The 23,497-nt window shown below is 38.1% G+C and overlaps 1 protein-coding gene across 6 annotated transcripts in view; it reads left to right on the top strand.

Moving 5' to 3' along the window:
* Nucleotides 1–23,497, top strand: part of fam13a (family with sequence similarity 13 member A) — a 74,125-nt gene that overhangs the window by 44,932 nt on the left and 5,696 nt on the right. For 4 of the 6 annotated variants that reach the window (XM_015037622.1, XM_015037624.1, XM_015037620.1 and 1 more), the window contains exons 10-19: nucleotides 2,956–2,997; nucleotides 3,092–3,274; nucleotides 5,338–5,536; nucleotides 8,371–8,429; nucleotides 8,648–8,690; nucleotides 17,471–17,615; nucleotides 19,957–20,022; nucleotides 22,307–22,520; nucleotides 22,610–22,751; nucleotides 22,832–22,913. In XM_015037622.1, coding sequence (XP_014893108.1) covers nucleotides 2,956–2,997; nucleotides 3,092–3,274; nucleotides 5,338–5,536; nucleotides 8,371–8,429; nucleotides 8,648–8,690; nucleotides 17,471–17,615; nucleotides 19,957–20,022; nucleotides 22,307–22,520; nucleotides 22,610–22,751; nucleotides 22,832–22,913 — 1,175 coding nt within the window. The remainder of the gene's footprint in view (nucleotides 1–2,955; nucleotides 2,998–3,091; nucleotides 3,275–5,337; nucleotides 5,537–8,370; nucleotides 8,430–8,647; nucleotides 8,691–17,470; nucleotides 17,616–19,956; nucleotides 20,023–22,306; nucleotides 22,521–22,609; nucleotides 22,752–22,831; nucleotides 22,914–23,497) is intronic. The other 2 variants (XM_015037625.1, XM_015037623.1) reach the window with 1 other exon arrangement.

The following is a 23,497-nucleotide window of genomic DNA, read 5'->3' as shown; positions in this document are numbered from 1 at the left end:
AGTAAACTGAAACTTCGTGCATATTTTACCGTTTTGGAATGAGAGTCCGTGACTTGGGTCACATCTCTCCTGTTGGTGACGTTTCTGCTGCGCTGACTCAGCCTCTCCTGCCTGCAGGTTGTGACTCAGCCTGTTTCTAACTCACCAGGAAACTTTCCCACTCTGTTAGCTCAGAGCTAAGTCAGCTGGAAACGTTTGTCCGCGCTGTCGGCGCGGCCGCTTTGCCAAAACTCCAGCAGGTGTCCTGCATAAATCTGAGGGCTGTTTAAGAATATCTGCAACGTGATATTTAATTACTGGACGGACATTTACTGGCAGTCTCTTTCACCTTTAATGTCATTAACAGATTGGCTGCCACACAAGCAGACATAAAAAAAAGCATAGATTTACTGGCTGCTATCATGTTAAGCACGGACAGTACGAACAGTTGTTCAAATTCAATTCCAGTACGAGATTCTCACCTCGACTATATATACCACAGCGTCTGGCATCAGGATATTTACAGATTTAGAATATAAGTCAGGTTTATTTAGGAACAAGGCAGCTCAAACACTGCAAAACACAAAACCTTACCAAGTATTTTTGGTCTAGTTTCTGGTGCAAATGTCTTATTACACTCGGCATTGGATCAATAACAAAACTAACTTAGAAGTAACTTTTCAGCAAGAAATAGCAGCTTGTTTTGAGTCAGTTATTTCTTATTATTGATGAAAAAGTTCTAGTTCTATTGCCAGATTATTTCACTTATAACATGGGGGAAATGTCTTGTTATAAGTGAAATAATCCGCCAACATGGAATATACTTTTTCATCAATATCAAGGAATTATTGACTTAAAACAAGCTCCTATATCTTGCTGAAAAATTACTTGTAAGTTAGAAACTAGACCAAAATACTTAAGATTTTGTATTTTTACAGTGCTTCCATTAGATAGTACCACTGTGAATGTATTACTGTGTTTCCATTTGAGAGTACATTACACATACAAGCAAGTACTCATATGTTTATTGTAAATGTTAGATGCCAAAAAAGATGATGATGTCAGAGTTAAATCTGGGCACCAAGCTCAGTCTGGGTGCTATAGATGTCCTCTAAAGTTCAACACTTGCCTCCTTATAGATCTTATTATTAACAATCTCGTTACTTTTAAAACGGGACCTCTTGTAGCGTGAGGATGTCAGCTTTACCTCCGGCTTTACAGATGATTGACCACATTCCTGAAACGTTTCTGCCTGGCAGATCTCTTGGCGTTAACATCGAGGCTTGAATCAACACCGGTGATCCATTAAACCACTTTCTGTTGCTTTAACCTGCTACAGTTTGAGTCGCAGCTATTTTAAGGTTGTTGGCCTGAAAATGTTCTGGCTGTGACATAATCGGTGAAATCCACTAACTCTGGAGGAACTTTTTAACTTTTACATCTGAATCCGACCTTTATTGTCTGTATTTCACCGTTTGCATTTGCACATAGATAACAGAAGTTCAGATGTTCCTTATCTGGTTATGAGACCGCCGGGTTTCTTTAGATCTTCTTCTCTGTCTTTGTTTACAGATTTCTGTATGCCAGAAGTCATTTTGCAGAGCTTCACCTGACTAACCTCCAGTTGTTCGCTGTTTCCATTATTATCTGTCCTGTTATCGGCGCTGCAGACATGGCCGCCTGCCAAGCCGTGCTATCACTGTCAACACGGCTGTTTATGGAGGCTTTTTGTCCATATCTCTGTATGTTGAGCGAAATGTATCCAGGACAGGCAGACATTAAGGCAGCAAGGAAGTTAAGGACCATTTCTAAGAATTTTATGTGCTTAATATTTAACATTTTCATATTTAAACTAAAAGAAATCTAACAATAAATTCAAAAATTAAACATAATTCTAATGTCTGAGTTTAGTGGAGATCAGATAAAATAAAAAATAGTTTTCTGTCTACTTTGGAAAGTTGGAAAGAAACTCTTCAGAGTTTGTAACTCTTATAATATTTTGTTATTGATCCAATACCAAGTAAATGCAATACTTGGTATCACCAATATCAACACCAAAACCAATAGTTACTATTTAAGTATGACATGTCGTCAAACTTCCTACTTCTTATTTTTTGGTGGTTTTTCCTTTAAATTATTTTGGTAAAACATAAGACAGAATTGTGATAAAGTTTATAGGAATCTACAAAATACTTTAATAATATTAAGATGATAAACTCAGACAATTGAAAAACAAAACTAATTTGTGTGTACTGATTCTAAATTTTAAAAAGAACACAAAATTATAATTCGACATAAAATCAAAGCAAGATTGTTTTACAGTGGAGTTGAAAATAAAATAAAGTTTAAAGAGGGAATTTGACAGCAAAAGTTGGGAGGAAATGCTAGTCAGTTGTTGTTCAACAATAATTGAATACATTTTTTGAAAATTATATCTTCTGCTGAGTATTCATTACCAATTGGTGTATAGATAATCAGAATCCAATAGTTTTACCTTTGTGAATTTTAAATTTGCAGCTAATGAACAAAAATATGAAACTACATAAAACTGCTACTGTAACTAACAAAACTAAAACTAATTGAATTAAACAAAATCACAATGAAATAAAACTAAACTTTAATGAAAAACACAAAATGCATCCTGCCTCGATGCCAGGGTGCATCAAACGTTTCTGGATGGATGTGACAGTAGTTAAATGTATTATTTATTTTCCTCTGAGCAGAATAAATCCTGTTTATGTATGTTTGCATTGTGTAACTATCTTCTGGCGCTTGTGCCAGGGTTGTTTTTGTTTTCCTGAGTATAGAAACCAGCCGGGTTGCTCTCACAGGACCTCCTTAAGCTGAGCTGAAGTTAACACTCTGGATCACGCAGGGCTCGAACTCGGGCCTCCGGGGGGGTTCAGTGTTGCTCACTGACCTGTGGTGACCATTTGTTTTTGCAGCACTAACTCTCCCCACTTGCTTTCTTTTCAGTAACCACCTCTCTCCTGTCCGCTGCAGACCAGATGTGGTGAAGTAAGTCGTCTTTTGCACATAAATTCAATTAAAACTTGCAACTTACTGCTGTAAATTTTATGATTATTTTTAACCGCCTCATTTTTCTTCCCAGGAGTTTTCTGGACCAGACCATCCGCTCAGCAGTGGAGCAGCACCTTTTTGACATCGCAGATCAGCATTCGGTGACTTGTGACTTGACCTCACGACCTTCGAGCCTGACGGGAACGCCAACCGCGCGGCAGAGACGTCGACAGCAGAGGGAGCAGCAGGCGGAAGGCCTCAGACAAAGAAACCGGTACAATCTGCCACTCTGACGCTTCCAGCATGAAATTAGTTTTCATTTTAGTAACATATGCTTCTGTGCTGTGGAAAAGTGTTTTCTTTCTTACAGATCAAACAAATTTTATTTTCGGTAACTATGAGTAAACTCATATAAGTAGTTTTGATTTTTTTTTTTTTTTTTTTAAGAAAAATGATATCCAATCTGTGTTTTTGCTGCCTGTACACCACAGGTGTCAAACTCAAGGCTCATGGGCCAAATCTGGACAGCCATAACAATTTATGTGGCCTTCTAGATACTAAGATGGCAAATAAATTAAACTTTATCTAACATTTGTATGCTTAAATATTATTGTATAAGTCAAATCAAATATTTATTTGTGTAGGATCAAATTACATCAGTGTGAAGCCAAACTTTGTTACATTTTAAGAAGTATTAATTGAAATTTTAGCAGATTAATAATTAATTGGTAGTTTAATTAATATATTCTACCACAACTGGCCCCTTCAGGACATTCATGGTTTTTGCTGTAGTCCAAAAGTAAATTTGACTCGTCTCTTTTAGCATTAAAAATCCAACATTTGCTCCCTAAAAACTGTTTAATTATTTTATTCACCCCCTATAACAACACAGTAAGATTATATTATGGACATGAATTCCTCATGTAAAAAAAAACGCCAAAAGTTCTCTAAAACTGAGCTCCACTCAAAAATACTCTATCAGTGGCATAACCAAACAATTTGGTATTTTATATAACATGTAATCACATGACAGCGAAACCTTGAAGGCATATTGGACATTTTTCTCTCTTTTTTTGGCACAATCAATCTGGAGAACATGCAAGCTCCATGCAGAGAGACCCCAGGCCAGGATTTCAACCCGATGCCTTCATGTTGCCTCCATTAATTTTAACTATTTGTATTTATTCCTTGGAGATCTAAGGTTCCTGCCCTTACTCGAATTAGAACATTAAAAAAAAAATCTAAAACTAGTACAAAGCAAAAGTGAACTCCCGTAAACTGTAAATGCATCACAAAATAAACTCCCAAACTTAAGACATTTTTCTCAATAAGGCTAACTTAATACTTAATGATTACTTTTATACTTCCTTGAACAGGTTGGGATATGTATGTGAACTATTTCATTACATTCTTTGCACAAAATCATTACTAGATAATTAGATTTTAGTCTGTCCAGTTTGAGTTCATTTCAGAATAAGATGTTTTAGGGCCTCTGTCACTTTAAATCCAAACAAGCCGCTTACACAAAAGGCTGCAAATTGATGCAGAATTATTCAACTGTACATCTTTGAAAAGCAAAAGTAGAGCCTCCTGCGCAATCAACAGGAATGCAGGAAGTGGTTTCTGGATGGTAAATCAACAACAAAACACTTGTCTTTTCCAGAAGCCATTGTACAGTGCAGACAGCGATAAAACAAGTTGATGAAGACACCATAAAAACTTTGACTTATTGTCAAAAAATGACTGGCTATTTTATTATTATTATTATTATTATTATTATTATTATTATTATTATTATTATTATTATTATTATTATTATTAGAAGCAGTTGAGATCAAAATGAAAGTAAAAAAGATTTAAAATATGTGCAAAAGGTGAATTTTGCATAGTAGGTCCCCTAAATATCTTTAGCTCTATTTTTTGTTAACAAAAACTGACCTCAGAGCTTCTGTTGTCTGTTTTCACCAGCAGAAGGACAGAGTATAAAATGTTCCTCTGTGTGGCAAGCTTCCCTACTGAGACTTTATCCAGTCAAAACAACTGGAATCACACCAGTAGGGAACTAATCCATGTTGATGTCTGAGTGATCACTGACATGTGGATTCGAGGAGTGAAGCAGAAAGTGTCTTTAAGATTAAATATACTGTAAATAGAATTAGCACAAAGCTAAACAGCAAATTATCTGCTTGAGAGAGTATAAGTAAGCCACCAGGATGACCTTGGTGTTTGTTTTTCATCCGACATCGAGCTGATAAAAAGAACAGGAAGGAGTCAGATGGAGGCAGATGTCTAATGTCGTAATTCTTTTCGGGTTGTTTTTTTTCCATCCGGGAGCAGAGCTGCATCCACCAGAGCCGACACCAACAAGGAGAACATCCCGTCGAGCAGCAGCAGCAGTTCAGGGAGCGCCGGGGAGGAGCCGACCAGCGGCGTGGAGTCGCAGGGCGGCCAGAGCGGCCGGGCCGACCGGACCTCCAGGAAGTCCAAACACTGCCCGACTCTGGTGCAACTCACTGACAACCAGCCTGCCCACACGGTGAGTCACATCTCGTCTCTGTTTGGAGCTTATAGGAATATACCGCACAGTGAAATCAATGTCAGTTTAATGAAGCTTCAATTATTTTGTTCTATTTTAACAGTTTCAAAAGCTAGTCATGTTCTCCACTAATGCACCAGTAATAAAGAAGCATTTTACTTTCACCCTGTCATCCTTTTTTTCTGCAGAGCAAATAATTGTCAAGTCTTGTTAGTGAGAATCATTACTGGAGGCAAGCTGGTAAATGACAGGAAGTTGCTTAATGTTTTTTTCAACCACTGGACAGCAGCATGTAATATCCAGCAGACAGTACTAATTGTTAATTTTTCCCCTAAGTAAAGTAGTTCACAGTCAGAGAGCGATAAGTGCTCAATTAGCCATTATCCACTTGAAGAGAATCACAGAAGGAAATTATTCAAGTTTTATTCTGTGTCGTGTTTCTAACATGTAAGTGAAAAATGTATCATCTTTGAATTAATTATGTTTTTCTCCCAAAAAATAATTTAAAATGAAATGGCTGCATTAGTGTGCAACTTGCATATTTTTGTATTTAACATAAGCCTGGGGTTTGAACACGAAGATTTCAGTTAGTTAATTACATAGATTAATCAATAAATTGCTTCATTTAGTTTCCTTCTGCAAACAAAACAAAACAAGCGGAACCTTTGTTTTTGCATGTTTCTGGTAAGACTTTAAATCTGCCGCGCAAGCAACATCCACAAACAGTGATTAACAAAGCCGCAAAGAAGGGCTTTTTAATGGAGAAAGCTGCTTGTTTTTCCAGTTTGTGATTTTCAGTTCAAATGCAATTAATTCGTTACAAGCCTGCAATTAACTTTATTAAAAATGTAATCACGTTCCACCACTTTGTCAACTATCTTCCAATTCAGAGCATCTGAACCGTATGTTAGCAGTAACACCATGGCCCATTTTACAGTCAAACATATTTACATGCATATTTCAAGGACAAAATTATTCACGATTGATCTGCATGATGTGCTGTTTGACTGACTCACTGATTTATTTAGCGTCATACTCATGGAACAGGAGTAAAGAGACGATCAGATCACAGTTATTTTTTCTCGCTGCATGCCAATAAGTTACATAACAGCACAGATGACACATGATAGCACCACAGGTTCTAGGTTAGACATGATCTGTGTTAGCTGGTGTGAACAGCTTTCTCTGAGAATGACGGCTTTTTAAGTGAAAAGCTACAGAAGCTCAACAGCAGCTTTATAATTTTTTAACTTTGTTTTTATTCTGCAGCAAAAAAAAAACATCAGGAAATCTAGCTAGCTAGCTGCCATTTAGTGAATTGATTTACTAAAATAAATGATCAAAATATTGCTGAGTGTATGAATATTATTCACTTAACTTTCCCTACAGGCAAGCTAGCTTGCAACCTACATTAGCAAAAAAGAAATAGCCATAACAGGAAAGATAGCAGAGATGGTGTACAACTAAAATAGCCATGATAGTGTAAAGTTACCTAGATAGCCTACATAGCTTATAGACTACATAGCTGAGATAGCACATAGTGTAGGTAGCCAAAATAACCAACCATGATTGCTTAGATAGCTTTAACCTAGATAGCCAAAATAGACATGATAGGCATGTAGCAGAGATAGGTGAACTAGCTTGTGGCCTAGATAAGCAGGAATCCCAGCATTTCAAAAAGCTGGGATTGGCAAGCTAGCTTATAGCCTAAGTGGGTATTGAAGGCTTATAACTAAGACACCCTACAGGCAAGATCCCCAACAAAGCCTGCTGATTTTACAGTCAAGATAAGTAACTCATAAAGACCTGATAGCTAGTTAGCCTAGTTAGCCTAGCTAGCAACATTCCCTACATATCCTTCCTATGCTTACACCAAGAACATATAGCAGGGTTAGCCAAGACATTCCAGAGCAGAGGTAAGCAAAGTTTTATTATACTTAGCTAATATATCAAAGTGTAATAATCTATCATAACATTTTTTTTTATTTGACAGCATCTGAGAGTTTTCCAACACCAATTCACACAAGCATAAACTTCAATACTATTAACGCATACTAGCTAATTTGTAATATTATTCCTTCTTTAGCTTAGCATATACAACAATCATGGTTTTACAGCTGTACGTTTACTTTGATTTAAAACTACCGTAACATATGGGCTGTTGTGAGACGTCTCAACTTTACTGAACCTAAAATGTGGTTAACATTAGTTTTATTTTTTTCTTATTCATCTTTTTCACATTACTTCTTCTCAGTAAATAGGGACTATTTTAGGCCACATCCATACTGGGAGAATTTTAGGTGTGTCCACAAAAGTTTTTCGTCATTTAAGCTGACCAGAACCAATTTTTTTGAACCCGGGTAAAAGAGCCTATAAATTTCGATTTCAGTTTCATGTTTCCATGTTACCATGCGAGCCGCATCTATTTTTAAACAATGAGGTTTAAAAATAGCTCCATTTGTCTCTCTATCCCCCATGCGCCTCACTCTCACTTATAACAAACATGGCACTTTTGGGGGTTTTTTGTATTCTGTAGCGGTGTCACAGCGCCACCCATTGGCCTGGCATACTTACAACAGAATTTGTGAACCAAAGAGAGTAATTCAGCAGACCGAGTTTTTCTTTGTTCATCATGTCTTAGTATCAATGACTAACAAACATTCAAACAATCATAAGTCAGGTTTTATCACAATAAACATGATGGGTCAGAAGAATGGACTTCAAAACAGTCTTAGATTCATTTTTACTATTTGCTCCATGTTAGCATCAAAATTATAAATAAGATTTGTTGATTAAATCATTAACGTTCTAAATGGCTTTATGTTTTTTTGCAGATTAAAGAATGTTTTGGTGAGAGACCTGGAGAAACCCACATGGACCCACTTCATAAAGGGTAAACTCAAATCTTAACTCCTTTGTACACAGTTTGTCAAACCTGTTAGCCAGGTGATTGTTTCTCACTGAGAATGACAACCCTATTTGGGACTTGACCTGATAAGAACAGAGATACAGGTGAATGTATTTACTGCCTGAGGTTTCCTGAGGTTTTTAGGCTAAAGTGCACAGGAGTTTTAACCTTTGCTGAAACGGTTTTCCTGTCGCCCTCTCCAGGAATGAGATTTCAAGGAAAGACAGGCCTGGATCTGCTTCACAGGTTGGTTATTTTGCTCTTAACTTTATTCAACTTTCTTGTTGAAAACGTAAAAACTAGTGTCTTAAAATGCACCGCGGGTAATACAGACAAGAAGGACTCTAAAAAAAATCTGAGATGTGTGTAGTCGAATAACAAAAAGGCCCCAAAAAAGCTGAATAATGTTGTGTGGTTTAGTTTGTTCTCAGGATCTAATCAACATGTGACAATTTAAGGAATTAAAAGGTCATGGAGGTTCAGGTGAGAATGACTGGAGATGAGGGTGGAAAAAGACTAGTCAAGCAGAAACAGTGAATGAATGAACTCCAGGACACGGTTGAAGGAGTGTCACTGAAGATTCAAGAGAGTTTTTTCCAAGAGGTTGATATTAAAAACAAAATGTGTTTGATAATCAGCAGATTAATTTAGAGTATTTAGAAAGACTGAAGGCGCATAAGGAAGAATTTACATCAACATGTCCTCTTTTTGTACATAAACATACACTGATGAGAAAATTACTGTATTTTATAGTCTATAAGTCAGACTTTTTTCATAGTTCGGCTGGAACTTCATCTTGCACTCAGAAGCAACTTATACACGTTCATTTTCCCTCTTTGTTATGAATTTTCACCATATTTATGTGAACTAGTTGAGTGAGTTGTTGACATGTGAATAACCTATTTAATTATTTGAACTTTGTTTATTTAGAAACAATTCGCTAACATTATTAAGTATTTTGAAGACACAGATAAACTAAATTCTGTCCTCAGTTTTCACAAAATATATATATATTTTTTTAAAACACAAAAATACCTAAAGGTCAGAAGTTTGATGATATACTTAAAATAATACGTATCGGTATCTGCAGTAGTGTCTCTGTATTTACTTGGTTTCAGATCAATACCAAAATATGCAGGCACTGTTTCCTAGCAACCCCAGCAGAGTTCTGCCTGTCACCTAGCAATCCCAGCAGAGTTCTGCCTGTCACCTAGCAACCCCAGCAGAGTTACGCCTGTCACCTAGCAACCTAAGCAGAGCTCCAGCGCATACAGCTGGTTTTATTGCTACATGCGCTGTACAGTGGCTACATGAAAAGTTGAAAAGTGTTTTATTGTTGATTTACTGCTCTGAAGGAACTTGTTGCTTTCTTGTTACTTGTGCAGAAGGCTCTACTACTGCTATTCAAACATGGACAGCAGTGGCGCAACTGCACATTATTCAGGTGGATGCGAAAACATAAATCGGCGCCCCCCCCGCCCCGAGGCGACGCTACGTGGAGTGTAAAACTCGCTACATTTACCTCGTTATGTGCGAGAGGTGAAGGAGCGTGAGGCGCGCTGAACTGTATGGGAAAACATAATCGGCGCGTCGCCCCCTCCAGACGGGGTTTTGGCGCAACCTCTGGTGCTGCGCCCCTATGCGTTGCATACGCTGCATACCCACTTTTTGCGCCTCTGATGGACAGTTGTATAATTGCGCATCTGTTTGCAGCCATTCAAAATTGGAAGAGCTGATGAGACTAAAATCTTTGTGCAAAAAAAATATAATGAACATGACTTATCCCAAGTCCTATTTGAGGAAGCACAGTAGGTCACCTTTAAGTTGCTGTTTATTGTTGCCAAAGGCGTGTGGGTCTGAGGAGCCAAGAGGCCACCTCCTCCATCTGCCTGTGTCCAGTTTTAATCCAGACTGACACCGTTGAATGAGCCAAGCGCCGCTGGGCTCGTTCAGTGAGTTGTTTTTCCAGGCAGATGGATCTTAGCGGCAGGTCAGGCAGCAGCCCGACCACCACGCCCAAACGCTGCCTTCGTGCTGCCATCTGGATCTCTGACAGAGGGGCGGGCCTCCTCTCCCCCAGCTGCTCATAAACGACCCGTTTTCAACACAAGCCGTGACATTTATCTGCTACCATGAGGATGGCTTTTTCTGCTTACTGATGCTGCAGTTGTATATTTTCTTTAATTCAAAGTATTTTTTATGACCTCGTAGAAATCATAATGCATACAGTCATGTTTTTATGAGATTACACTGCAAAAACACAAAATCTTACCAAAAGTTTTTGGTGTAGTTTCTAGTTCAAATATCTTAGTACACTTGAAATAAGTATTTTTTCACTTAAAAGTATTTTTTCAGCATGATATAAGAGCTTATTTTAAGTCAATAATTCCTTAATATTGATTTTTAAAAAGTACTATTCCACTGGCAGATTATCTCACTTATAGCAAAACATTTTCCCCACTTTACATGTGAAATAATCTGCAAATGGAACAAGTACTTTTTCATAAGTACCCAGAAATTATTGACTTAAAACAAGCTGAAAATCTGACAAACTTATTTGTTAGTTGTTTTTGTCTTATTTACTGGTTTTTAAGATATTTGCTCCAGACCAAAAATATTTGGTAAGAATTTATGTTTTTGCAGTGTATTTTTTTTATTTATTTTTTATTTTTTTACAAATTTCATGTAACGAATTAGTTTTTTATACTAAGACATTAGCTTAAACTGTTTGTAGGATTATGTAAAAATTATGGATTTGATCTGCATGAAGCCTTAAATTATTGTGTGGACTGACGTTATTTGGATGCCTAAGCTTCCTGTTTCCCACCGTTTGCACAAACAGTTCTTAATCTTTAAACACACAAACAGCTGTTGTGTAGCTTTTGTTTCACTACATCGATTTCAGTAAACTGATCCTGAACAACAGCAAACATGTTGTACTTGCAATGCCAGAAAACCAATAGTGGGAAGTGATAGCAGCGCTGCTCACGTGCGCGTCAAAACAAAAAGTCATGAGGATATTATTTCGGCAACGTACACTGACTGGCAAATTCATTCATGCTTTTTTTATTTTGCAGATTAATCTAACCTACTGCGGTTCTCTCTGATTCCCTTTGTATTAAACTAACAAGTAAATCTGCTGGCAAGTCGTACTAATAAACAGTTTCTCTTAAGACTTTAAGGAGCCTTTTTAGGTTTCTGGTAACAGTTTCTGATTTTAGACTAATCTAGTGTGAATGCACTTGAAAGTCTTGTATAATTTTATATTTTGTGAAGTTATACCCAAAATTTCAGTTTGTTATATAAGGATTTTATGCAATATGTCTACAGAAGCTTTGCATAACTTTATTTAGCTTTATTTCACCAGCTCTGACTAGTCTTCCTATCCCTATTAAAGCTGCATTGTGTAATTTTTATTTTAAAAAATAGTTTTTTACATATTTGTTAAAATTATCTATATATTGTGACAGTATAAGACGGATAATATGTGAAAAAAATCTAGCTTGTTTGCCTTCTCCCAGTGTTCCCAGTACTAACTGAAGGAATACACCAGTCAGAAACAACCAATCAGAGGCAGGAGGAGGGTCTTACTGCTGTCAATCACTCTCCTGCTAGTAGAACTTGATACCTGAACTTAAATTAATTATTTATAACAAATTAACTCAGTTTTTTTTAAGTTGGATCACCTGTTTTTTTTCAGTGTACAAAAAAAGCTTCTTCTTTCATTCCCAATAATAAGCAACCAGATGGCATTATTATTGATTCTTCAGCATTATTTTAGTGGCTGGTGAGGCACAGTGACATCATAAATTTAATGCTAAAAAAGCTCAAAACAAGTTATCTAAGTTTTAGCTTCAGAGTAATGAGTCCCTGGGATGTTTTATGGAAGAGTTTCACTAAATAACATTCATCCAATATCAATATTTTAAGATTTGATTTCAGTTCTGCTTTAAATGTCGGTCTCATCTAAGCCAGATATTTTCTTCCCTGTTGTTCCCTGTGTCTGCATGTCCTGTTACAAAATGAAATCGGGACGCTTAAAACCTGCCGTGCAAATGCAAACCACAATTTTCAGGTTTTTCATTGGTAAGCAACTTAAAACCCATGTTTTCATACACATAAAACCCAAGTAAAATACAATCAAACTTGTGGTTGTAACATGACAAAATATGTAAAAGTTTAAGGTGTAATGATACTTCTGAGAGGCATTGCATGTGTGCTGTTTCTGTAGGAAAATGAAACATGAAAACATGAAGCAGGAATATGAGATAAGCGTCTGCAGGCGCAGTGAGGTGGAGGTTTGGGTGCATCAGGTCAGCGGCTGGTCCCCTCAAAGATACGAAGACAAGAATGAGCGCTTTTTACTTATGCCATGTCAGCAAAATTCCTGTTAAATTTCACCACATTTCTGTTTGTAGAGTCTGCACGTGTAAACTCACAGCTTAATCATTTACTAATACGTCCACTAAACACACACAGACACACAAACACACACACACACACACTCTCTCTCTCTTCTGTCAGTTTAAGCCGTTTTTTCTTCATCAGCTTTATCTCTGATGATGATGTAACGCCGGCTGTGGAGGGCGAACACATGGTGGAGTCTTGTTTGTGTGTGTGTGTGTGTGTGTGTGTGTGTGTGTGTGTGTGTGTGTGTGTGTGTGCGTGCGTGTAGGTGTGTGTGTATCTAAATTATATCAGGATGATGTGAGCTGCAACATCTGCACTGGAGTTAATCCACAGCGGCTCTCTCCAGAGGGCACATCGGGCCGGTTTGTGTTTACGTCGCTGATCCCTCACAGCAGCTCTTCTTCTACTATTTATTATCAGCGGATTGGTTCAACAGTCGGCTCCAGCAAACAGGATAACGTAATCAAGTAAAAGTGAGCCGTCCGTCGACAGCTTTTATCTGCTTAATGAGTCATTTGTTTCTGTAAGGACAGAAAAACGGCTCACTAGTGAGATTTTCTGGCGATAAAAGGCGTTAATGCTTGTGTGTAAGGACATTATGTGATAATCTGATTTAAAATGCATCTGACCATTGAATTCGTGGAATATAAAACCCAATAAGTGTGAAGAAGATGGAGGCAGTGAATAAAATGCAACGTTAGTGATGAGAAAAAAACACAAAGTGTCTGACAGGAGAAATGAGAGAAGCAACATGCAGGAAGCATGTAAGAAGTAAAATGACAGCAAAAAAAAAAATTACTTCTCTTATTTGCAAGTATTGCAAATATTATCATAAAAATCAACAGGTTGCTTTTGCTGTTTAGTTTGGGAGTGAAACCCAAAAAACTAAAGTAAAACCCTAGTTTTTTACTTCATCAAGACATTTACACAAATATTAAATAGAAAAATGTAGATTATGATCTAATATTTTACATTTGAAACAGAAAATCACCAATTTCTTTCTACGCATGTTGATTATTACATTTATAATATTGGTGGACATTATGTTATTTTGAAATATTTATTGTTATTTTTCCTTGAAGCATGTTTCTAAAGGCACATTTTCAAGATACAAACTCCCTGTTTGAATTTATCAGTGTGAACTCAGAGGCTCCACTGAAAATGTTATTTATTCTGCCTGTTTAATTTACATAAACTGAGTTTAATTGAATTTCATTCTTACTTTCATATCTGTGAAATAATGAGAAGAATAAGGAAAGCTTTCATGGACTTTGAATCTCAACAAACAAACCGCAACTCGGCAAGTTGTAGTTTCAGCGTATGAAGGAATATTTATCCATCTCCACTGAAAAACTCACAGATTAACTTTTAAAAATTAATCTCACTTCATGCTACATCCTGTTTGGACATAAACAAGCTAAAAATAAAGAAATGACTAATGTGAGGTGTCTGCTGGGGAGAAAATCTCTTCAAAGAACATCTGACATTAAAAAATAAAACAAAAAAGTAACAACATATTCTAAACAGAATCAATCAATCAAATTTGATTTGTATACCACCTTTCAGCAACAAAGCATTTCAAAGTGCTTTTCATCATAAAAACACAAAAATACAAAGTCATAGAGCACACAGTCAACAACATTACATTTTGCACATCAGATTATTGACTAATGTTTCATAATTAGGTTTCAGAAGAAACTCTAAACAGCAGAGTTTTTAGTCTAGATTTAAAGGAACTCAGTGTTTCAGCTGTTTTGCAGTTTTCTGGAAGTTTGTTCCAGATTTGTGGTGCATAGAAGCTGAATGCTGCTTCTCCAGAAAACAACAGCATTAAAAACTGAAGAAATAATCATTTTAAAAACAACAGTATGGCCTGAACATGTAACGTTTGTGGCACACTGGCTTTGAAAACCAACCAACCCATCAGCTAAGTGGTCAAATTATAGCAGAATAGTCGTTAAACAGATCACTGCTCCGTTAATCAACCCGTGAAACATGATCAGGTTCAAGGAATGTGTGAATTATTTTGATAAGATTTCCTTTTTGACAGCACATTGATCTTAGACTCACGTTAAAATGCAAAAACCTGCTAAGGAACATCTCTAATAGTTAACCAGGCTGATGGTTGTTATGGTCTAATTTGATCAGGCAGAGGAAAAGAAAAACTTTACCAGATGTTCTTTGATTTATGTGAGAATTGTGTTTTAATAAAACAGGTTTCATCAAAGCAAAACATCCGAGGTTCTGAAGACACTCTGAAAGTGACTGAGATTAAAAGCCTCCCAAGTTTCAGGTTTGGTTTTTAATTTATGACGATAGTAGAAAAGTTTCTGCAGATTAAAATAAAGAAACGAGGCAGAGAGACGCCAGGCTGGAAATTACACATGAAAATACAATTAATTTTTCTCACGAACCAAATTTACTTTTAATAAAAAACGTGAAGCTTTCTTCAGTGACCCAAAAGGGCCGACAAAATGCAAAAAGCAGCACAAAGCCACAACACAACAAAACGCCACAATTGAACAACAAAAAGCTACAAGTCAACAGCAACAAGCTGTGAAACATCAAGAATAACTTACAGACAACAGCAAAACAACAACAAAACTCCATGTTGCTTCTAGTCACATCGGGAGAAGGCAGAGGAGCTCGGTTTTTTTTTTTTTTTCAGATTATGTCTCTCACTCCATACTGTCATGAAATGGTGAAAGTTTCAACAAATTTGCAAAAATAACATTTTTTATAAAGGTTTTCATGTCGTTTCCCAATTAAAATATTAATTGTTTATTTATTGTAATGCAGGGAGAAGATAAAGAATTCACAGTGATATTGTTTTTGTGTTTTAAACTGGGGAGAAAAAGCTAATTTTGGCCCCTCAGGACTTTTGACTCAGGGATTTTGGCCCTCGCTGTAATTTGTGGTTTGATAGGTGTTAAAATAACCACCTGTACAAAAGCCACAGTGCTGTTTTTTTCCCAGCAGGTGAACTGGGACAGGATGAGCAGTGTTTATTCAAATTACCTAAGTGTGTCTTTTGATAAGGCGATGCTGATTGTTGACAGACAGAGCGAGTTCAGTTTGTACTGTACAGGAGGAAGGAGGGTTCCTGAATCTCGGCCGTGACTGTGACACCACGTGGGGGAAATGTGTACAGTTAATCGGTCCCAGTCTGCACGTTCACACAAGGCCTGCATTTCCACTTTGTATGCTGTCTGATTCACATCACAGTTATTTCCCATGCAACAGCTGAGGAGACGTGATAAGTGCCTGGTTCTGGCCCTGTGCCCCATACCACAGCTACTACTGATGCTAATCATTCTGCTCTGGCATAAAGGGTCAGAACATTTGGGTAACAATACCAAAACGTGTACTGTAAACCAATCTGTTTGGTTTGTTTTGACCTGCTTTTCTGTAACCACAAGGGATTTTACACTAAAACTATATTGTTTCCTCGTCACATTATTATTGTTTTTAATAAGCAAATTGAGATTTGAAGAAATTTTAAAATAAGATTCCAGATTTCAAAGCATTCTGCTGCAAATGTGGAGAAAATGAGAGGCATGCAGATGCAGGGAGGAGGTTTTCATGTAAATCCCTTCTTTGTGGCGAGCGTTTTCACAGTAGCTGCGTTATGGAGGGAAAACAGAAATCATCCAGTCAGCCTACGTGTAACAGATCACATTCTCTGTGCTTTTTCGTGTCCTCTTCTCTCGCCCCTCCTCCATCTTTCTCTCCAGCGTCACTCCGCCCCTCTCTGCAGAAACAAACAAGCCCACGACTTCCACCGATATGGCAACCGGTTGTGTCATACAATTAAAGCGCGCCCTTTTCAGACGTAAACAAAAACTGCATCCCTCATTGTCTACTAAGGCGTAGAAACTTCTAGAACCTATTCAGTAAATTAGAATAATTTTGAAACGTTCATTTATTTCAATAAATCACTAAATAAAAAAACATTAGATAGTGTGGAGAAGAAAAACCGAATTATTTATTCTCAATGATAGATAGATAGATAGATAGATAGATAGATAGATAGATAGATAGATAGATAGATAGATAGATAGATAGATAGATAGATAGATGTTTTTTTGCTTCAGAATCAAAATAATTTAAACTTAAATATTATAAAACTACTGTTTAGCCTCCATGGATTTTCACTTTAAAAAACTGCTTACAGCTTACAGCCATTAAAAACATTTGAGTAGAATACAACATTAGAATAATAAAATAAAATAAAGTGTGTCTAATACCTCCTGAAATGTTATTTTCAAAAGGTACATTTAATCTAACATGAGATTCTCCGTTGAAGTGTATTATATTTCACCGCGGCTTGCCATACCTGTGAGCGCAAAGGAAAACTGTGGCGTACAAGGAGTTAACGGGTCAAATAAGAGGCGGGGCTAAAACAGTTCTGTCCAATCAGAGCTAGGAACGCTCCAGCGGGCGTACGTTTTCATGTTTTCCCCCCCACAGCCAATCAGATTCGAGGACCAGCCCCTCTCTGAAGGGCGGGGCTGACCGAGTCTAGGCTCAACTTAAAGAGTCTTCCCCCTCCGCCAGCCTGCAGGTTGTTGTTGTTGGATTGAGGACGCTTTGCTTTTACTCTCATGGTTGTTCAGACATTAAGGATGAAGATCCAGGAGTCGCCCGTCGCCTGTGACGCGGGGAGGATCGGAGGCGGGGAGGTGCGCGCCTCGGAACCGGACCGAGAGGACGTTCCGCGGCTGGACCTGACAGCTCTGACCGAGGACAGCAGCTGGGGAGGTGAGGGCTGCAAGCTTCATTCTTCACTCACACACTGCTTCAGAATGTAAACACGCTTTAATTAATGACCTCCATTTGGATTTGTACACACCTTCTGCTGCAACTGCTGCAACTGCGCCTCCACTGCTGAATTAATCATAAGAAAAATCCTCTTAAAGTCTCCAGTCACCTTGTTCGCTTCAGACCAGTCGCCTTTTCTGCAGGATTTTGCAACTAAATTTGGTTTAAACACTTTAATATTGCATTTTTTGTTTGTGTGTTTATTTGTTTGTTTGTTTGTTTTTTTAGGTAGTTGTCATGCAAACCGCCTGCAGCTGTAATTTCCAACCAGAATCGATTGATATTGGTGACCTTATTGAAATAGTCAGAATTTAGTTGCATTTAGAAGAACAGTCGATTTTTTTTTTACTCATGTGTTGGTAAATAATATGAGTGAAGGCATCAGAGAGGAGCAGTGTCCCGTAGTCATTTCACGACCATATTTTTGCTGGAGAATAATTATTGCAATATAAATGATAATATTGTTGTTTTGAGACAATTTTCTAGTAATTTAGTGGTAACAGCATATAATAACACAATTACGCATTCTCAAATATGAATAAAGTTGAAATTCTAATGAATATTTAACTCTGGAATTGGAAGATATTTTAAATATCCAAAATAAACAAACAAAAACAACAGAAACAACAAATAAATGTTTTTTTTAAGTCTCTGTAAACAAAATTGCCCGAAAAAGGGCCTACTTTCATTATCCAGTTTTTGGTAGAAAGAAAGAGAAAATATAAAAACGATAAATAATGCAAACGGAAATGATTGATTTTGTTTTAATTTGCGATGAAATGAGTTATTGCCTCTTGTGACAGGCCTGGTAAAGCCTTGCATCACTCACACACCTCCTCCTCATTATTTCCTCCGACTGATCTTGAATTTCTTGTTTCTCTGTTACCTTCTGTGCAAAAAGAAAAGGAAACAACTCAGTTTGCCTTGTACTCTGACGTAGATTGTATAGATAGGAGAAACCTGCAGCACACCCAAACTTTCCAGTTTTGTTTTTTGATCATAGTGTCCGCATTTGCACAGAAGAAAGTAAACAAACATGCAGAGTACACATCAGAGGACACGCTGTCCTGAAACCGTTCTTTTGTTCCGGTTTTGCTCCAAACCGGCGCAGTTTCCTGTTTGATGTGATGAAAACTGTGCAGCAGAATAAAACGTGTCAGCTTCAGCATGCATGCCTCATGCCCGTGGAGCCCCCTAGTGGTCAAAGTTTGCATTTGGAAAAATACTGGCGCCCTGAGACGGAGAGAAAAAGAGAGGTTGTTGTTGCCATGCAGCCAGCCCTCCTCTTTCCCTGCACACATGGAGGACGGATGTGGTTTCTCTCCAGAGCCGCAGAACATCATAGGAAAACATTCAGTTGTGATGTTAGTTTAAGATGACCGCCATTTTTATTCACCATTATATCGTCCCAAAAGATTCAAGTGAGGTCAGAATATTTGCAGAAAGCTAAATTTGTCTTTGCTGTAAGTGAGAGAAACACTCGTCTGAGCAGCGGGCAGCAACATGTGGGGGCAGGGCGCGTCACTTAAAGAACAGATTTTCAGCCTGGAAATCAGAAAGGCAAAAGAAGTGTAGAAAAATTCTCTTCTTCCTTGCCTCCTACCATCTTTCCTTTTGTCCTTCATCCTTCGTTTGTCTTTCCTTCCTTCCCTTTTAGTTGTCCTCTTCTCTTTCTTCTTTATATCCTTCCTTCTGTGTCTTCCAAGCTTTCATTTTTGTCTTTCCTTCATTCAGTTTTCTCATCTGTTTGACATTTTTTCTTCCCTCCTACGTTACGTCCTTCCTTCATCCTTTTCCTCTTTATCTGGTCTTTCTTTCCCTCCTTTTCCTGCCCTGCTTTCATTATACTTTCTTGCTTCCCTCCTCTCTTGCTGTTTTTCTTATATCCTTCCTTCCTTCCCTCCCTTCCTTCATTCTTTCATTCATTCTATCCTTCTATCCAGTCAGTTCCCCTGGAGGAACCGGTCCATGTATTTTCCAGGTCCGGCTCGGTTCTGTTGGTACCTTTTGTGCTGAACACAGAATATTTCGTTTCCACAGATGCACTGATTGACTCCAGTTACTCTCCAGCACTGAGGGTCTAAAGAGGGATTTATGTTGCGTATAATCAGATAATAAAGCCGTATTATTCTGCAGAAACGGGCCTGTGGACGCGGGTCTGCGACCTTTGGCCCCGCCCGCTGCGGTCCGCTGTGACCTGATATTCGCTGCTGGCAAGAAGCGACACAGTTACGTTCACTTTCACTCCTTCACCTTCTGCTTTCTGTCTCTGTTCCTGTAGATTCCCCCTTTCCTAACTCCTGTTTCCTCGATTTCAAAAGCGTTTTCCACGCTGCTCGTTGCGACGGTAAGTCCTGTCCGCATCGGAGCGGCTAATATGTCAAAGTAATTAAAAAGGAGAGAAAGAAGCAGCTGTCTGTCTTGACCTTTTCCTTCTGCATGGCGACATGCTTGAGCGCTCCGGAACATAACCGCCGAGTATCCGGGCGCAGCGGTGCACAGGCCGGTGTTTTGTTTCATTAATCTAGTTAATCCACAGCCATCAGTGTGCAGTTGATTTAAAGGATTAATTTGAAATGCCATGGAGCCTTAGCGGCTGGCTGACCGGAGCCTCGCTGGAAAGAAAAACATGGATGTGATGGCGTTTAAAAACCTTCTGACGCGCCACAGGGTCGCCGCTTGATGAGCTGAGCGACCCTGGCCACCATAAGGCCGCTGTGGAGATAAAAAAAATGAAAAAAGGAGTACTTTTCTGCAAAAAAAAAAAAAGCACAAAATTTGAGATTAATCTCAGAAATTTCCAAAATTTCCAAAAGTTGAACATTTTCGACTTTTGAAGCTCAGATTATTATTATTTCTTGTAGAAAATTTCTGAGAATAATTTTTAAAAAGTTGAACATTTGTGAGAAAATAATTTTAGAAATTTTCAGGTTAATCTGTCCTTTAACATTTGTGCTTTTATTAATATAACATTTTGTGACTTGGCATGCCTGAGGTTTTTGAAACGACTCGTTTTCCAGATTCCTAAAAATATAAACTCATTACCAAACAACAGCTGGATGTGTTTTTTAAGTGCTTGGGTTGTTTTTTGAAGCAGTAGAAACCAAAATGGAAATACAAAATGTGAATTCCTCAAACTATTTGATGCAGAGAACTGGATGAAAATCCCTGTTGTAACTGCATGTTCATGTCTGTTGGCGACTGCACATGAAAACGGCCCTTTATTAACCATTAATATCTCAAATAGAGTCCAAATAGATTTTCTTTCCTCCTTACAGAAAGTTTCTGTCATGTTTGACCTGTTTGGCACATAAGTTTGTGATGCTATTTCACAAACAGGATTTCATGGAAACACCATAAAATTAACTTTGTATTAGAACAGAAACACTTTTAATGCTAAAGATGCTGCATGAACTACCTACTGAAATTGCAGTGGAACGCCAAACTTATTGCGTGGGAATGCAAAACCTTTGCAAGCTAACGTAAAAGAAAAAATCCCCGTAAATCCGCTATGGGACTCCATAAAGGACAAAAACCTGCAGGGTTCTGGAGCTGGAATCTGAGCTAACTCTCTTCCAGTTGACCCAAATGTTCCCCCAGTGTAGAAAAACATGCAAACCGTCCGCGCACCGTCGGCTTGTTTTCATTCCCCGCGTCGCTCGGTTTGCTCGGTACGTTTCCACGGCATCCGCCTCGTAATTCCTGCCGAGTCTCTGCAGTTTCAGCACTAACATTTCCCAAACAGACTGATATTTTCCCCAGCTTGTATGTCTTGTTTTTTTCTCATGCACAAATGCCTGAACAGATGCAAGTTTTTGTCTGTGGAAACTGGATAAACACAAGCTGATCACAAAGGCTCCCAGCAGGGACCGCGGCCTGACATTATCCCGCAGAGATCTGCTCTTTTATTAATAGCTCGGGCATCGTCAGGGGTGTTCCTCTGCAGACATAATTATTACCAGAGCGGCGGCAGCAGCAGCCGGGGGGACTGCGCAGAGTCAGGGTGGGTGTGGTTTACCCACACTTTCACAACAACATCAAACCCCAGAGGAAAATGTTCTTTACTGCCGTGGTCGGAGGAATTTTACTCCCTCAGAAAAGATCTCAATTTTGATTCAACTTAACTTTTTGTTTTGTATTTAAATCTGGAATGTAGGTCAAAATTCTACTATTATTTTGAAAAGTGTAACTAATTCCTTTTATTTTAGAGGAAAATTGCTTTGCTGCAACAAATGCAACTCTGAAATTTGAAGTCATGCAAACAATTTAGTAATTCATAAAAACTGCATGATGTGTGTTAGCATCGCTGGTCACCAATGGAGGCTGATCCTTTTTCAGCATTTTGTGATTGAAATTGTTGGTTTTAAAAGTCAAACTAAGCATATTAGAGGTGTAATTTAAAAAAAAATTATGTAAAATTGCATTTGTTTAGAAAGTACCAAATTATTCATTTTCTACCTTTTTAAAATTACCGATAGATTTTGAAACAAATTGAACGGCATAAATTCAGGCTTTATTGGATCCCTCTGTGTGCAGATTAAATCGAATCCTGTGTGTTTTGTCTGCACCTCCAGCTCGATGTCTTCGCTCTGCACGTTTTGACCCGACGGTGTGTTGCGGTTTCTCCTCAGAGCCGATCCTGGCGTGCCCGCTGCAGAGGGAGAGCATGGACCGCGAGGAAGCCCGGCTGTCCCCCCACGCCGGCGGCCGCCTGATCCGCCAGCTGCTGGAGGAGGACAGCGACCCCATGGTGTCGCCCCGGTTCTACGCCTACGGTCACAGCCAGCAGTACCTGGACGACACCGAAGTGCCGCCTTCGCCGCCAAACGCTCACTCCTTCATCAGGTGCGCCCGTTTTCCTTACATTCTTTTCTTTCTGTCTGCATGTGGGGCAAAAAGGAGAAAAGGTTAAACATTTTGTTTTGTCTCTTCAGTCGCAGGCGGAGTTCATCCCTCGGCTCCTGCGACGACGAGCGAGAGGAGCTGACCTCCGCCCAGCTCACTAAGAGGATTCACGTTCTCAAGAAGAAGATCCAGAGATTCGAGGAGAAGTTCGAAGACGACAGGAAATACAGGGTATTCACAGCAGCTGTTAGGAAATAAAAGCAATTTATTCTGATTATTACCAGAAAAGCTCATTATTTTCTGTATTCCAGCCTTCACACAGTGATAAAGCTGCAAACCCAGAAGTGCTGAGGTGGCTCAACGAACTGGCCAGACTACGGAAAGAGCTAAAAGGTAAAAAAAAGAAAAAAAAAGAAAGAAAATCAAGCACCATTTTCTTAGACTTTTTCTTTAATACCAGGTACGATTTTCAAATTCTGTCGTTCTTTTCTTAAAAAAAATTACAAACTACTGAAAATATTTTCAAAAAGTGTATGATGGAGTATTGGAGCCAGGCAACAGGAATATTTATTTAATTACGTGAATATAATCATAATATTATCAAAATAAAGAAGAACATATTAAAGTTATCAATTAATTTTGTGTTATTTTTGTGTTGGAGTTATCATAAAATTACTTCTTCATTCTTCTAATATTACGACTTTATTCCCGTTTTTATTCTCATATTACTTGTAACATTATGACATTTTTGTAAAAGGTAAAAATAATATTTGTCTGACTTAAACATTTTCTCATAGAGTTGACATGAATCCAAAGCAAAAATAAAAATAAATTGTAAAATATGTTTGTCAAACAAGAAGGCACAAAGTGAGAATTTTTTCAGGTTTTCAGGTTTCCTTCTACTTTCACGGTGAATATTATCACTGACTTACACTCTGAAATAAAACCTTTTAACTGTATTAACATTTGGATAAAAA

The sequence above is a fragment of the Poecilia latipinna genome, unplaced genomic scaffold (assembly GCF_001443285.1).
Source record: "Poecilia latipinna isolate Pla-1442-1.1 unplaced genomic scaffold, P_latipinna-1.0 Scaffold412, whole genome shotgun sequence".
NCBI lineage: Eukaryota > Metazoa > Chordata > Actinopteri > Cyprinodontiformes > Poeciliidae > Poecilia > Poecilia latipinna.
Note: the sequence above shows the minus strand (reverse complement) of the source record. Positions and strands in the feature narration are given on the sequence as shown.